This window comes from Peromyscus californicus, unplaced genomic scaffold (assembly GCF_007827085.1).
Source record: "Peromyscus californicus insignis strain IS unplaced genomic scaffold, ASM782708v3 Scaffold_3__1_contigs__length_106647218, whole genome shotgun sequence".
Classification (NCBI taxonomy): domain Eukaryota; kingdom Metazoa; phylum Chordata; class Mammalia; order Rodentia; family Cricetidae; genus Peromyscus; species Peromyscus californicus.
The window spans coordinates 37,912,894-37,927,654 of record NW_026294551.1 but is presented as its reverse complement, the minus strand read 5'-3'; the positions used below and the strand labels follow the sequence as shown (position 1 = coordinate 37,927,654).

At 47.2% G+C, this 14,761-nt stretch overlaps 1 protein-coding gene across 5 annotated transcripts in view; it reads left to right on the top strand.

Moving 5' to 3' along the window:
* Positions 1-14,761, top strand: part of Myo19 (myosin XIX) — a 32,567-nt gene that overhangs the window by 699 nt on the left and 17,107 nt on the right. For 4 of the 5 annotated variants that reach the window (XR_008222631.1, XM_052759521.1, XM_052759524.1 and 1 more), the window contains exons 2-9: positions 24-158; positions 1,666-1,809; positions 4,607-4,745; positions 5,076-5,224; positions 8,361-8,474; positions 12,396-12,528; positions 13,642-13,711; positions 14,279-14,381. Coding sequence is in view for 3 of the 5 variants with exons in the window: in XM_052759521.1 (XP_052615481.1) it covers positions 1,795-1,809; positions 4,607-4,745; positions 5,076-5,224; positions 8,361-8,474; positions 12,396-12,528; positions 13,642-13,711; positions 14,279-14,381 (723 nt within the window). In the remaining 2 variants the exon portion in view is untranslated. Of the gene's footprint in view, positions 1-23; positions 159-1,665; positions 1,810-4,606; positions 4,746-5,075; positions 5,225-8,360; positions 8,475-12,395; positions 12,529-13,641; positions 13,712-14,278; positions 14,382-14,761 lie in introns of those variants that run through there. The other variant, XM_052759525.1, reaches the window with a different exon arrangement.

Here is a 14,761-nt window from a genome sequence, read left to right as displayed (position 1 = left end):
GCCTGTGGTCACACCCTTTCCAGAAATTCTTGGTGGTAACCGCGAGAGGAGGGTGCAAGAGAGCCCGGAGAACTGGAGAAAACTGCTCTGATCTGACTTGACTTCAACCAGGAGCTGACACCGCATAGTCATAACCAGTATTTACTAAGCTCTCACAGGTACTTGCCCATACGAGCCATAATTTTGCACTTTGTGGTATAGTATTAGACCATTGGCAGCTGTTTGAAAATGAGGCTTAGGGAGCTCCTGCAGTGTGTTCCAGGAGGGTTGTGAGCTTTGGATTCTAACTCAGCGCTGCTGTGGTCTCCCGGTTGGCCGCCTTCTCAAGGTGAGCTTCCAGCTGAGTCACCAGAGACCCTCGGATGATGGCTACAGTGTCCAGAGTGAGGGTGTCTAGCACAATCCTGATACCCTTTTCTGCTTGAATTTTTCCCCTCCCTATTTCCATGGAAGTCCCTGGTCCTGGTTCTTCAAAGATTAGGTGTGTTCAGAGCCTCAGAAAGTCTATCAGGATTAATCCATTAATCCCTCTTTTTCTTTTCTTTTTTTTTTTTTTTTTTTTTTTTGGTTTTTTGAGACAGGGTTTCTCTGTGTAGCTTTGCGCCTTTCCTGGAACTGACTTTGGAGACCAGGCTGGCCTCGAACTCACAGAAATCCACCTGCCTCTGTCTCCCAAGTGCTGGGATTAAAGGCATGTGCCACCACCACCTGGCTCATCAATCCCTTATAGATGTCCCCCATCCTCTTCCCTCATTGCTAGGAAGGGATTGAGGCCTGGGAAATTACAAGTCTAAGTGAGGCTCACCATTTTTGAGATCCTCACTCACAGCACCCCTCCTCTCAGACGGATTCCTCTCTCCTGGCCTCACCTTGTTTGAGACAAGGTCTTAAAAGTGTAGCCCAGACAGGCCTCAAACTGAGATCCTCCTGCCTCAGCCTCCTGAGTGTTGAGATGACAGGCACGTGCTACCAATCTCAATCTCACCTTTTGGGCCTTCCCCACTGATGAGTGTCCCCAGATGGGTTATCCACTCTATAGTTAATGCTAATATTAATGCTCAGTGATACTCAGATTTGTACTGTGCTTTTAAACCTTGACCTCATTGACCTTCATAAACTCAAAATAAGGTAGATTTAACTATCCCTGCTTTGAAGGTGAGGGTTTGGGGTGATAGGGTTGCCCTGGGGTTACATACCCATCCAGTGACCGAAGTATGATAACCTTCTCATACAGCAGCCTCCCAGGAACATTGGGTGTTGACTCCAGGCCTACTTGCCATCAGCTGCTGACTACGTTTACATACAAGGGTATTTCTGTCTAGTGGTGATGAGCGGGCCCAGGTTATCTCCTCTGAGTATCTTCATTCTCCATAGCATACTGACCCAGAAGATTTTGAAAACCCAGCCCATCACTTACGTACCTTAAAACTGCCCTTGGCCTTTTACTGTAAGAGAAACGTCAGAAAGCGTCCCAGGTAGTCTCTGGAGGCTCTCATCAACGTTTCCTTACTTCCTAATTGGCAAGGGAAGGCACAGCCTCTCACTCTCTGCCCAGGCCTGCCTGCTTCTCATTTGGGTTCCTCCTGCTTGGTGGGAGGAGTAGGAGTGAGTCACCCCAGAGATGCCCTCACCTGTGTGGCCCTTGTCTTCTGTCTCACGCTACAGGTTCTGAGATGACTTGGCTGAGATTCCCACACACCTGAGTCTGCTGCTGGAGCAGTGGCCCCATGACCAGGTTGATAGACAGTACTGCTTGTGTCTATGACACAGAACTCGGGCTGCCCACACTAAAGCATGATGCTTCGGCAGGTAAAGCTGATGTAACCAAGCACCAGAGACACTTTCCTATTTGCCTGTCTGAATGAAGACTGCCGTTCTCCTAGCTGGAAGGACAGGAAAGACCCCATCTTCAGATAGTCTTTCCAGTGCTCTTCCGATACCTAACTTGAATGTCTTCCTTTTTTGTGCTTTTGTGGCTTGGAGTGGATAAGTTGACCTAGGTAAAGGAGTCTAGGTCTCTTTGATGACCTTAAATGGAGCATATCCTGACAGAAGTCCTTGCTGGGCTGTTTTATTGAATCACAGTGAAAGTTTGGGGCTTCCAAGAATGTTCACTGAAGCTGAGCCTTTAAGAATAATAAAGAATTAGCCAAGTAAGCCAGGCATGGTGGCACACACCTTTAGTCCCAACACTTGGGAGACAGAGGCTCGCAAATCTCTATGAGGTCACGGCCAGTGTGGTCTACATGTTGAGTTCTAGGACAGCTTGAGAAGGAGCATAAGCAGTCCAAACAAAAGATGTCTGCCTGTGCAAAAATGCAGGAGAAGGTAGCTTATGTGGGAATCCAGCAGTCTGCCTCTGAAAAGGTAGTATCCCTGGCTGCAAGGGATTTCATAAGTAGCTGAAATCCCTTGAGCACAATGGTACGTATTTGCTGGAATTTGATTTTCCTAAATTTGGTCCCATACTAAGGGCTCAGGGAGTTTGTGCTCTGGTGAGCTCTAGCAGGATAACCAAGGTGGGACTTACCAGGCTCAAGAAAGCCATGGCCGATGCTACTGGACTGTCCTGCTGTTTGATAGGAAATGAACTTTCGGGCTACAAAAAGGCAGGCAGGACAATTGTTTACTCTGAGTTGTTTTTTCTTTCTTCCTTCCTTCCTTCCTTTCTTTCTTTCTTTCTTCCTTCCTTTCTTTTCTTTTTCTTTTCCTTGTTCCAAAAGCGATTACTTTTACCACAGCCATTCTCGTGACTGCCCTGTGCCCAGCCCTTGTTCTGTAGTAGGCACTACATTTGAGTATTTTGTTTCATCTTCACATTACAGTGAAAAATATATAGTAGTGTGTACTATACAGTGCTGTTATGTCCCCGTTCTAGAGATAAGACCCAGATGAGTTAAACGCTGACTCAAGGTCACATTCATTATTAGGAATTTGGAAAAATAAAGGCAATCAAAAAGGACATTAAAGTTATCTAGTCATACTATCCTAACACAACATTTTAAAGAATGTTTAGAATTTTTTGCCCTGATTTTTTTCTCTTTTTTGGTTTTTCGAGACAGGGTTTCTATGTGTAGCCCTGGCTATCCTGGAACTCGCTCTGTAGACCAGACTGGCCTCAAACTCGGATATATACTTCCTGAGTCCTGGGATTAAAGGCATGCACCATCACACCCTAGTTCTTGTTTAGTTTTTTGAGATCTTTCTGAGTAGCCCAGGCTAGGCTTGAACTCATGGCAGTCCCCTACTTCTCCTCCTGAGTGCTGGGATTACAGGTGTGTACCACCTGCAATAACTACTTGAGTAACTAAGAGGTAGGCACAGTCACCATTCCCATTTTAGTGTTAATGAAAATTGAGGTAAATAGAGATTAAAAGAACTTAAATAAATCCAGGCAGTAGTGCTTTTTATTTTGAGACCAGAGACTTAAATTACTGAGACTGGCCTTGCACTTAACAGTCCTCCTGCCTCAGGAAACAGTCCTACCACCAGGCTCAGCACAGTCTAGCTTCCTTTGTTGTTTTGTTTGCTTTTGAAGACATGATTTCTCCATGTAGCCCTAGCTGTCCAGGCTAGCTTCCAACTCACAGAGATCTGCCTGCCTCTGCCTCTGAGTGCTGGAATTAAAGTCATGCTCCACCACTGCCCAGCATAATCTAACCCAAGCTCTTGGTCACTATACTCAACTCCCAATTGATCAAAACTGTTCCTAAATTACAGCTGGTTTTGTAAGTAGTCCCTTCCTCCTTTCCTTTCTCCTCCTCCACCCTTCCCCTTCTCTTTCCTTTCTTCCTTTTTCCCTCCGTCCTTGCCCTTCCATAGATACAGCTGTAGGCTGTAGCAATTACCCTCGAGAACAGGAGCCTGCTCTGTACATTATGATGGGCCTGAGCCTCACAATATTTAAGAGAAACTCATTTTTGTGCTCCTACGTTGGCTTGTTCCTGAGGGACGTATGGTTGAGGGTTTACCAGTCTCATTAGAAACACAAGCCATACCAAGACTTCAGCCTCCTAAGCTGATTCCAGCTAGATGCCTGTCTTCTCTTCCCATTCCACCCTGTGCTGTACAGACAGCAGCTCTGTAAGGCTGGTAGCCTGTAGCCTAAAAACTGCCTGAGCTGGAGCTCACAGCAGAGGAGAAAAGAAGGCTATTGATCCCCCTGCCTCTAGACAGGGTTTCTCTGTGTAGTTTTGCGCCTTTCCTGGAACTCGATTTGTAGACCAGGCTGGCCTCAAACTCACAGGGATCCGCCTGCCTCTGCCTCCCGAGTGCAGGGATTAAAGGTGTGCGCCACCACCGCCCAGCCCAAGGCTATTGATTATTAATACATACTATCAAGGCCTCAACTAAAGTGCTCTGTGTGGTTTTTTTTTTTTCCCTATAATCCGGGAGTAGAGTTTATCCCCCCCCCCCCCCCCCAACAAGCAAACATGGCTCATAGAGGTGACTTACCAGGCTCTCACACTAATAAGCAGCAGAGCTGAAACATGAGCCACCTGGATCATGTAGAAACCTGTTCTTTCGCCTGTGCAGGCTCCACCCTTACTAGCTGCCAACTGGTCTAAGACCCAGGTCTCATGGCTCTTGTGTTGTTCCCCTGCAGGTGAATGGCCACAGTTCAGGCTCTGATGCCCAAGGCAGGGCATCCCTCAAGGGAGACCTGCAGGAGTTCCTGGGTGGGGAGGCCCCACTCCACCAGCTGGATGACCTCACCAAGGTGAATCCTGTGACACTGGAAACAGGTATGGGCCTTCCTCTCCTCCAGACTGCTGCTCCAAAAGCGTAGGGATGTAGCGAGGGTCTTCAGCACTGTTTGCCTAGTTCAGACCAAGCACTGAGACTCCTGACCTGGCCTCTGCCCCAGAGAACCTGCCACTGCACCTGGGCTCCCCAGGGCAGGCTTTGCTCTAGGTTTGGGACTCATCTTAATTAGATCTTCTGTCTATTCATCAGGGAGCTACAGGGTTCTAATGGCACTTAGCTAATTACAGAGGGAGGGCTGCTTAGCAGATGTGCGTCCGGGCTTCTGTCTGCATTTGAGCCAGACTTGGCTAACAGCATCTTTGCCTCAGTCCTGAGGTGCCTGCAGGCCCGGTACACAGAGGACATATTCTATACCAATGCTGGCTGTACCCTGGTAGCTCTGAACCCCTTCAAGCCCATCCCTCAACTCTACGCAGCAGAGCTGATGCAGGAGTACCATGCTGCGCCTCAGCCTCAGGTAAGGCTCCCTGGCTTCTGCCTAAGCCTCCCTGTGGCTTCAGCCTCCTTCTTCATCTCTGCCCCAGTAATACAGTCATTCAAAGCCTGCTGGTGTCACGTCCCTGCCCAACAGGAACTCTCAGAAATTGGACACATAACTGAGGTGCAATGTGGATGATAAATATTTAACCGAGGTTGAAACCTAAACTAGAAACAGAACAAAGGTTTTGATTATTATTATGAGAAAGGACTTACAGGTGTGGTTGTGTCTCTGTCTTTTCAGATGAGAATGAAAGTGTATACAGTAGGGATTGCCCTTGAGCAGTCAGCACGTGTCCTTCTGTACTGAGACTAAATTATTTGAGGGATGGGAGGTAGTGATGCAGGCTGGAAATGGACACATGTTCAGGGAGAGGAAAGAACAAGCTGGCTAGCAGGAGGAAGCCTGGGTTGAGAGGTGGTGGATAAGGGTCTGAAGATGAGCACAGTCGGGCAGAAGTCCACCGCAGGCGGGATTTACTCCATGTGGAGGTAGGCCTTTGAACGGAGTCTGCAAGAGGAAGGTTGAAGTGAAAGGAACAGAACACTGAGGCTTCTTAACAGTTCAGGGACTAGGTGGCTGCAGCAAGGACAGGTAGAGAAGGACAGACAGCTCTCAGGAAGCCGTAAGTGGTCATTGCTGGCTAGGCTAGTGAGGCATGGTGCAGATGGCACTGCCCTGAGGTTCGTGTGATGAGAAGTATCAAGTGGAGTCAAAGAAGTCCATCCTGAGTCCAAAGAGATCCTTCCTGGTCTAACACACTATCTGCCTGATACTCAAAGGCAAAAGTCGGGCCATGGTCCCCTCTTTTCTACAGTGCCCAACTGGATGTCAGCACATTGAAGACAGTGTTTATGAAAGAAGAGTGGCAGGGCTGGAGAGGTGGCTCAGCGGTTAAGAGCACTAGCTGCTCTTCCAGAGGACCTGGGTTCAGTTCCCAGCACCCTCACAACAGCTCACAGCTGTCTACAGACAGTTACAACTCCTGTTCTGGGGGATCTGATTCCTGAATACAGTCATAAATTGCAGGCAAAACACTAATGTATATAAAATAAAAGTAAATTATTAAAAAAAGAAAAGAAAAAAGAAGAGTGGCTTTGGAATTCAGATCACACAGGTGTACTTACTTGCTGAGGGCCTTGGCAGGTTATTATTATGCCTCTGAACCTCGCATAGCTCATCTTTGAGGTTAGCCATCTAACTAATGTGCAGACTTCTTAGGTAACATGCTGGCTAGTTCTATGTCACCCTGGCACAAACACCTGGAATCATCTCATAGGTAAGAGCCTCAATTAAGAAAATGCCTCCAACCGGGCAGTGATGGTGCATGCCTTTAATCCCAGCACTCGGGAGGCGGAGCCAGGCGGATCTCTGTGGGTTCGAGGCCAGCCTGGTCTACAGAGTGAGATCCAGGATAGTCACCAAAACTACACAGAGAAACCTTGTCTTGAAGAAAACAAAAAAAGAAAATGTCACCATGGTCTGGGGAGATGGCTCAGTGGTTAAGAGCACTGGTAGTTCTTCTAGAGGACCCGGGTTCAATTCCCAGCACCTACATAGCAGCTCATAACTGTTTGTAACTCCAGTTCCAGGGGATCCAACATCCTCATACAGACATACATGCAGGCAAAACCACCAATGCACATGAAATAAAAGAAAGAAAAAAAAAAAGAAAATGCCTCCATAAGATCGTGCTGGAGAGATGACTCAGAGGTTAAGAGTATTGGCTGCTCTTCCTGAGATTCTGAGTTCAATTCCCAGCAACCACATGGTGGCTCACAACCATCTATAATGAGATCTGACGCCCTCCTCTGGCCTGCAGGTATACATGCAGAGCAGTCACACATAAATTATAAATAAATGAATTTTTTTTAAAAAATCAAAATTGTGCTGTGGGCAAACCTGTAGAGTATTTAGGGTATTTTCTTAACTAGTGATTGATGTGGGAGGGCCCAGTCCATTGTGGGTGGTGCCATCTCTAGGCTGGTGGTCCTGGGTGCTATAAGAAAGCAATATGAGCAAGCCAGTAAGTAGCACTCCTCCAAGGCCTCTGCATCTGCTTCTGCTTGGGGTTCTTGCTTCCTCAACTTCCTGCTCTGACTGCCTTCAGTGATGAATGGTGATATGGAAGCAAAATAACCCTTTCCTCCCCAGGTTGCTTTTTGGTCATGGTGTTTTGTCACAGCAGTAGAAACAAACTAATACAGGCAGTAACTTAAGAAGAAATTTTCTTCCAAATTATAAAGTATAATAAACTAAGCAGCAGACTCAGACTATTAGAAAAGAGCAGAGGCAGCCCAGCTGGTCAAGTGCTCACCTGGCATACAGAGACCTGAGTTCCAACCCTAGAACCAGGTGTGGTGGCACTTGGGAGGTACAGGCAGAAAGAACCGAAGTTCAGTGTCATCCTCAGCACATAGCAAGTTCTAGACCAGGCTGCAGGAAAACCTGGCGGCGGCAGAGGTGGGGAGGGTGGGAGGGTGTAGGTAGAGAGATAGTTCAGTGGTTAAGAGCACTTTCTGCTCTTCCAGAGAACCAGGATCTAATTCCTAGCACCAGTATGTTGGCTCACAGCCATTTTTAACTCCAGCCCCAAGGAATCTGACCTCCTATTCTAGCCTCCAAGGACACTGCACACATGATACAGACATACACGCAGCCAAAACACCCATACACATAAGATAATAAAATCAGAGCCGGACAGTGGTGGCGCACGCCTTTAATTCCAGCACTCAGGAGGCAGAGGCAAGTGGATCTCTGTAAGTTCAAGGCCAGCCTGGTCTACAGAGCAAGTTCCAGGACAGCCAGGGCTACACAGAGAAACCCTGTATTAAAAAAAAAAAGAAGAAGAAGAAGAAAGAAAGAAAATCAGATGAGAGCATAAAGTATTAAGGTCATAGAGTGCTGGAAGCTAGCTGCATGCATGCTGAGAGAACCTCCGTGGATGAATCAACCATAGGAGTTTTGCAGTTGGGTCTTAACTCTGACATCCGGGCAAGGTTTTTTGGAGGAAGCATGCTAACACCACTTCTGATAGCCTCCCAGTCTAGGCTGTCATTGGATCAGCCACTTTTGAAAACAGGTGCTCACGTGACCATCCACTCTGATTTTTCAGAAATTGAAACCCCACATCTTCACGGTGGGTGAACAGACCTACAGGAATGTCAAGAGCCTGATTGAGCCAATCAACCAATCCATTGTGGTCAGTGGAGAGAGTGGAGCCGGAAAGGTAGGAGCGCCAGTTTCTTATCCTATCCCTCATACCTGGCTAGGTGAGCAGAAAGGCGAGGGCCATTGCCTGGGGCATCATTGGCTGCCTAGTCAGTCACAGATAGGCTGCCTGACTGAACCCGGGTGTCTGTGCTGTGGTCAGCAAGCACCACACCAGAAGACTGGGCTCTGGTGCAGCCTCCGATGCTAGCCCTGCTGCCACCCTGGTGAGATTCCTTTTCCCTCACACCTTGACTTTCTCACTGAAGGTGCTTCTGGGATCTCTAGAAACAGCAGTCAGATGTTGGGGAACCCAACATCATGTCCATCAGGTAGAATGCCTCAGTCCTCTCACTTGTGTAATGGGAGGGAGTAGACGGCCAGCACCTGCATGGGACTTCTGTGTGAGTAGAAAGGAGCCTGTGTTGTTTGACGTGATGACACACCTGTAATCCCAGGACTTAGGAGGCAATGTAGGAGGATCACAAGCCAGCCTGGGCTACATAGTAAGACTCTTATCTACAAATAAATGAAGTAAACATAATATAAATATTTTTTAAAAATGAAAACCCTATTGGGGTTGCCAATGACAGCAAGGGCAGTGTATGAGAAGCTCGGGGATAGCCACAGGGCCTTATGGATAGCCGGAGCTCAGCAGGCGAGACAGGTGCTGCATAAACAAGGACTTCCAGCACTAGTGAGAGGAAGCCTCACTCAGGCCTCACCCAGCTGCCTCTCCCTTTCTACAGCACTAGATGAGGGATTCATCAGACTATAAGCCCCTTTTGCCTACACTCACCTATCCAAGAGTTACTGAACATTAAGTACCTCCTGGGCGCTAGATTGCAGGCTAGGAGTAGACAGGTGTCATGGAAGAAGCATGGGTGAGAAATGCAGTGTGGGCGCTAGACTGCAGGCTAGGAGTAGACAGGTGTCGTGGAAGAAATGCAGGTGAGAAATGCAGTGTGGGCGCTAGACTGACTGCAGGCTACGAGTAGACAGGTGTCGTGGAAGAAATGCAGGTGAGAAGTGCAGTGTCTAGTTCTGACTTTAGTCTCTAAGCAAACAAAGGAAGACAGGAAGTTGGGTAGAGAGGCCATAGGTCAGCAAAGTGCCTGAAAACTCAGCTCCTGGACAAAGAGTAGTCTGGGAACTGGGGCAGAACCTGGCTTAAGACCAACACAAACAGAGCTCAATAACCCTTCACTGAGTAGCCATCATGGCCATTGAGTAGGCCTGCTTTTTGTTTTTATTTCTTTTTTTAACATTTAATTAGTTAGTTGGGGGGGTGTTTAAAATTGATAATATTCTTGCAAAGAAAGTACCAAGCCCAGACAGCTTCACTATAAGTTCTACCAAACATTAAAAGAAGAAATGTTACAAATTATCAGAGTCTGAATTTGTTAAGAAAAAGGGGTGGGGCGGTGCCAGGAATGCAGCTGAGCTGTAAAGTGTGATTGCCTGACATGAGGGGTAGAAATAAACTGTGTGTTATAGGTGGCCCACACCTATAATAGAGCACTGGAGAGGCAGAGACAGGAAGAGCAGAAGTTCAAGGTCATCCTTAAATTATAAGCTCAAGGCCAGCCTGAGCTACGTGAGACATTGTCTCAAAACAAAGGAGAGGGAAAGCTGTAGAGTAATTTATCAAGGTGATAGGACACAAAGTCCACGTGTAAAGATCCAGTTGTGTTCTTTCCCTAAGGAGACTAAAAGACAGAGATTTGAGTTCAAGGCCTGCCAGGGTTACATCACTACACCCTATCTCAAAAAAAGAGTAGAGAGAGGCATAATGGAGAGTTTGGAAGGAAGAAATGATGTGATTATAGAGGCAGGCAATCTCTGAGTTCCAGGACAGCCAGGGCTACACAGAGAAACCTGGGCATGGTGATGTAAGTTGTTGTTGTTGTTGTTTAAATGGGGTACTTGGTTTTATTCAAGTCTTTTGTTTCTAATTTTTTTTAAACATTTTTTTTAAAGCTTAGCAGAGTTTTTTTTTTCTTTAAGATTTATTTATTTATTATGTATACAGCATGTATGACTGCAGGCCAGAAGAGGGTACCAGATCTCATATAATTACAGATAATTGTGAGCCACCATGTGGTTGCTGGGAATTGAACTCAGGACCTCTGAAAGAGCAGTCAGTGCTCTTAACCTCTGAGCCATCTCTCCAGCCCCTTGTTTCTAATTTTTAAAAAATACTTTATGGTAAGAGTATTTTGTGTTTTGCCTGCCTGCATATATGTCTGTGCAGCACATGCATAATGTGCCTTCGGGGTGGGGGACAGAAGAGGGTGTTGTGAGCCACCATGTGGGGCTGGGAATTGACCTCTGATCCTTTGAACCAACCACAGAGCCATCTCTCTAGCCTCTCGGGTCTGCTTCTAATATATTCCAAATACCTTCTTTTCTGGGTATGGAGGCACAAGCATTTAATCCAAGCATTTAGGAGGAAGAGGCTAGTATATCTCTGTGAGTTCAAGGCCAGCATGGTCTCCCATAGCTAGTTTCAGGCTAGCCAGGGCTACGTAAGTGCGATCCTGTCTAGAAACACACACAGACATACAATCTAAATACTTTCTTTAGTCATTATTTGTTTGTTTGTTTGTTGTTTGTTTTTGTTTTGTTTTGTTTTTTTGACAGGTTCTGTAGTCCTTACTGGCCTGAAACTCACTATAGAAACCAAGCCTGGCCTTGAATTTACAAAAATCCTTTGGCTTCTACCTTCCAAGTGATAGGATTACACCTGATTCCAAAACTCAATTTTTGTTCTGCTCTTCTTTGAGACAAGGTCTTACTATGTAGCCTTGGCTGGTTGGAGCTTGCTAGATAGACCTGCCTGATGTAGAATTTACAGAGATCTGCCTGTCTCTGCCTCATGAGTACTAGAATTAAAGGTATGGGCCATGATTGGTCAGCATTCAGCTTGTTTTTATTCATTGTTTACATTTATTTTGTATCATGGGTGAACATGCAGTGGTATATGGATGTAGAGGTCAGATGTCAGTTCTAGGTGTCTGTTCTCTTCTCCATGTGGTCCTAGGGATTGAAATCAGATGCTCACCTAGATAGATGTAGCTGGCTATGGTGATGTAAATTGTTGTTGTTGTTGTTTTTGAGGCAGGGTTTCTCTGTGTAACAGCTCTGGCTGTCCTGGAACTTGCTCTGTAGACCAGGCTAGCCTTAAACTCACAGAGATCCTCCTGCCTCTGCCCCCCCCCCCCAGTGCTAGGATTAAAGGCGTGCGCCACCACCTCCAAGCTAGGATGGTATGTCTTTAAGGTACTGGGGAGTCAGAAGCAGGAAGATTTCTGTGAGCTCAAGGCCAGCCTGGTCTACAAAGAAAGTTCCAGGCTAACAAGGAGTAAGACTCTGTCTCAAAAATATATAAAGAGCTGGGCATGGTGGTGCACGCCTTTGATCCCAGAACTCAGGAGGCAGAGGCAGGCGGATCTCTCAATTCAAGGCCAGCCTGTTCTACAGAGCGAGTTACAGGACAAGCTCCAAAGCTACACAGGGAAACCCTGTCCCAAAAAACCAAAAAAATAAATAAATAAAAATAAAAATAGATACGATAAAGAAATAAAAACAAATATAAACCCTGCATCTCCAGGGTTTGTAAAAAAAAAAATGTACAAGAGCCTATTCTAGGATACCAGCTGTGAGGGCCTCAGGGATGCCAAGTAGCCTGTCAGGTCTGGGCTTGGGGTGTGGGGAGGGTGTTGCTCCTGTGTTCCAGCCTCTTTTCTTAGTGCGTCTTCTGAGCTGAGAGAAACGGGGAAATGCCTTGCCCAAGGCCACAGCTAAACTGAGCATTCTTCAGGAATTTGGGCGGGCAGCAGCACGTGATGGAGGAAAGTACTGTAGTAGGCATCTCTCTCGGTTCCACAGTGGGAGGGGTGAGGAGGAGGACATTGTCCACATGGCTTGTTTGCTACAGACATGGACATCCCGCTGCCTGATGAAGTTCTATGCTGTGGTGGCTGCCCCACCTGCTTCCTGTGAGAGCCACAAGATCGCAGAGAGGATTGAACAGCGGATCCTGAACTCTAACCCTGTCATGGAAGCTTTCGGTGAGCTTGATGTCTTCTCACTGTACTCCAGCCCCGTTTCCTCTGGGATTCACCATCTTCCAGGAGAGAGGTAGTGCTTTAAGACCTCTCTCTGGGCTGGAGAATGATGTCCTTCACTTCCTGGATCCCAGCCTCTTCCCAGATTTCCTCAGCTCCCTTCCATCAAAGGTGCTGTCCCATGGGGATATAGCTCGTTGGTAGAGCCTAGCATCTACAAGATCCACTGCCAGCTAGAGCTGGTGTCATTTAGTTCATATAAAACAGTCAGACAGTGTCTTGGGCTCATCTAGTCCTAATCTTATCTCTCCATTCAGTTTCCTAATGTTCCAAAAAGGAAATTTGTCAAAGGTAGCATAGCTTGGGGGTGGGGGGATGTTTTGGTTTTTTATTTATTTTTTGTTTTGGTTTGTTCATTTGTTTGTTTTTGAGACAGGGTCTTGATATGTAGCCCTGGCTGTCCTGGATCTCACTATGTAGATCAGGCTAGCTTCAAACTCACAGATATCTGCCAGCCTCTGCTTCTGATTAATGAAGTACGCCACTCTCCCTGTCTTATGGTGGCATAGCTATATTAGTATCCATGTTGGGCCTGGAGTCCACATGTTGTGTCTGTGTCTAAAACCAGTAGTAACAGCTTGCTTTCCCCTCTTCTTGTCAAAGCAGAAAGTCCCTGACTGGGCTGGAAAAATGACTCAGTGGTTAAAAGCATTTGTTGCTCTTGCACGGGACCTGAGTTCAGTTCCCAGCACCCACTTGGTGACTCACAACCATCCTATAACTCCAGTTCCAAGGGATCAACCACCTCTTCTGACCTCTTGCAGGCACCAGGCATACATGTGGTACACACACATGAATGTAGACAGAACACTCATACACATAAAAGAAAAAACACTCTCACTGCCTAGGCTTTCTCATTCCTGTTCCTGGTTGGGAAACACTTGTAAATCTCTTGACCCCATGTGCCAAAGCCTTAGAGCCCATTCCTCAGTCCTGACGCCCGTGACATGGAAATCAGCAGAGGGACTTTGGTGACTAGGGACGGGAATGCAGCCACAGCAGCTGGTGAGAGTTGTGAAACCTGGGGAGTGGGCATAAACACAGTGTGATCTCTAGGGAACGCGTGCACACTGCGGAATAACAACAGTAGTCGCTTTGGGAAGTTCATCCAGCTCCAGCTGAACAGGTAATAGCTACTGCCATCCAGCACATGGGACAGCAGAGATGGGGACTGGAGGCAGCTGGGGCAGTCACCCGCCTGGGTCATCCCCATGGGCAAAACTCTGCTCATAGCTTTTATGTTGGATGTGTGGGTTTCTTGAGCTCAGTGAACTCTGGGGGTGTCCTTTTTTAGCCTAGAAAGCCAGAGCTACTGTGACCTTGAGCTAGTGCTCTTGTGGCTCACAAATTTCTTGTTAAAATGCCTCTTTGGGATATAACCCTGAACTAGGGCATCAACTCCTACCTTGAGATGGGCCAAAGTGATAATGCTGAGGTGTTTGCCATGCCTATCTGAGCTACACGCAAGAGAATATCTCAGAACACTCAAACACATTTTGAGTTTCGTTACTTGAGACAAAGTCTCATAGAGCCCAATTTAACCTTGAACTCCTGGCTTCCCAAGGACATTGTGAGTGTTCCCAACCCCAGAAGAGCTTGGAAGGGATTTGCTAGGTGGCAATCTGTGGTAGCTAGTGCTAGTAATGGCCGTGGAATGAAAGGATAATAATGGGCCTCTGCCTCTGTGTGCCAGAGCCCAGCAGATGACAGGAGCTGCAGTCCAGACCTACCTCCTAGAGAAAACGCGTGTGGCTCGTCAGGCCTCCAGTGAGAGGAACTTCCACATCTTCTACCAGGTCTGTGCCAGGTGGAATGCACTGTGCCACAAGCAGGGCGGGGTGGCTCGTCCCTCCACCCCAGCATGCTCCACACCTGGCCCCTTCACTTGCTCTCAAGCAGAGCTGCTCACCAGGCACAGCTTGGGCCTAGAGGTATGATTTTCTGCCCCTTTCAGATCAGAAGGTCCTCTAGGCAGGCACTCTGTCTTCTGAATGGAAACTGTGTCACCTGCATTAGACTGAGGACCCTTCTAAGATGGAAACTGTTTCCCACAACAGCATGATGGTTGCTCTGGGATTGTGTTCCTTCTGGACTGGGCTTCTCCAGGGCATTGGTAGGGCCCCTTGCACCCCGACTAGGAGCTTCTTTAGGTAAGGGGATGTACCTCTGTAATCGA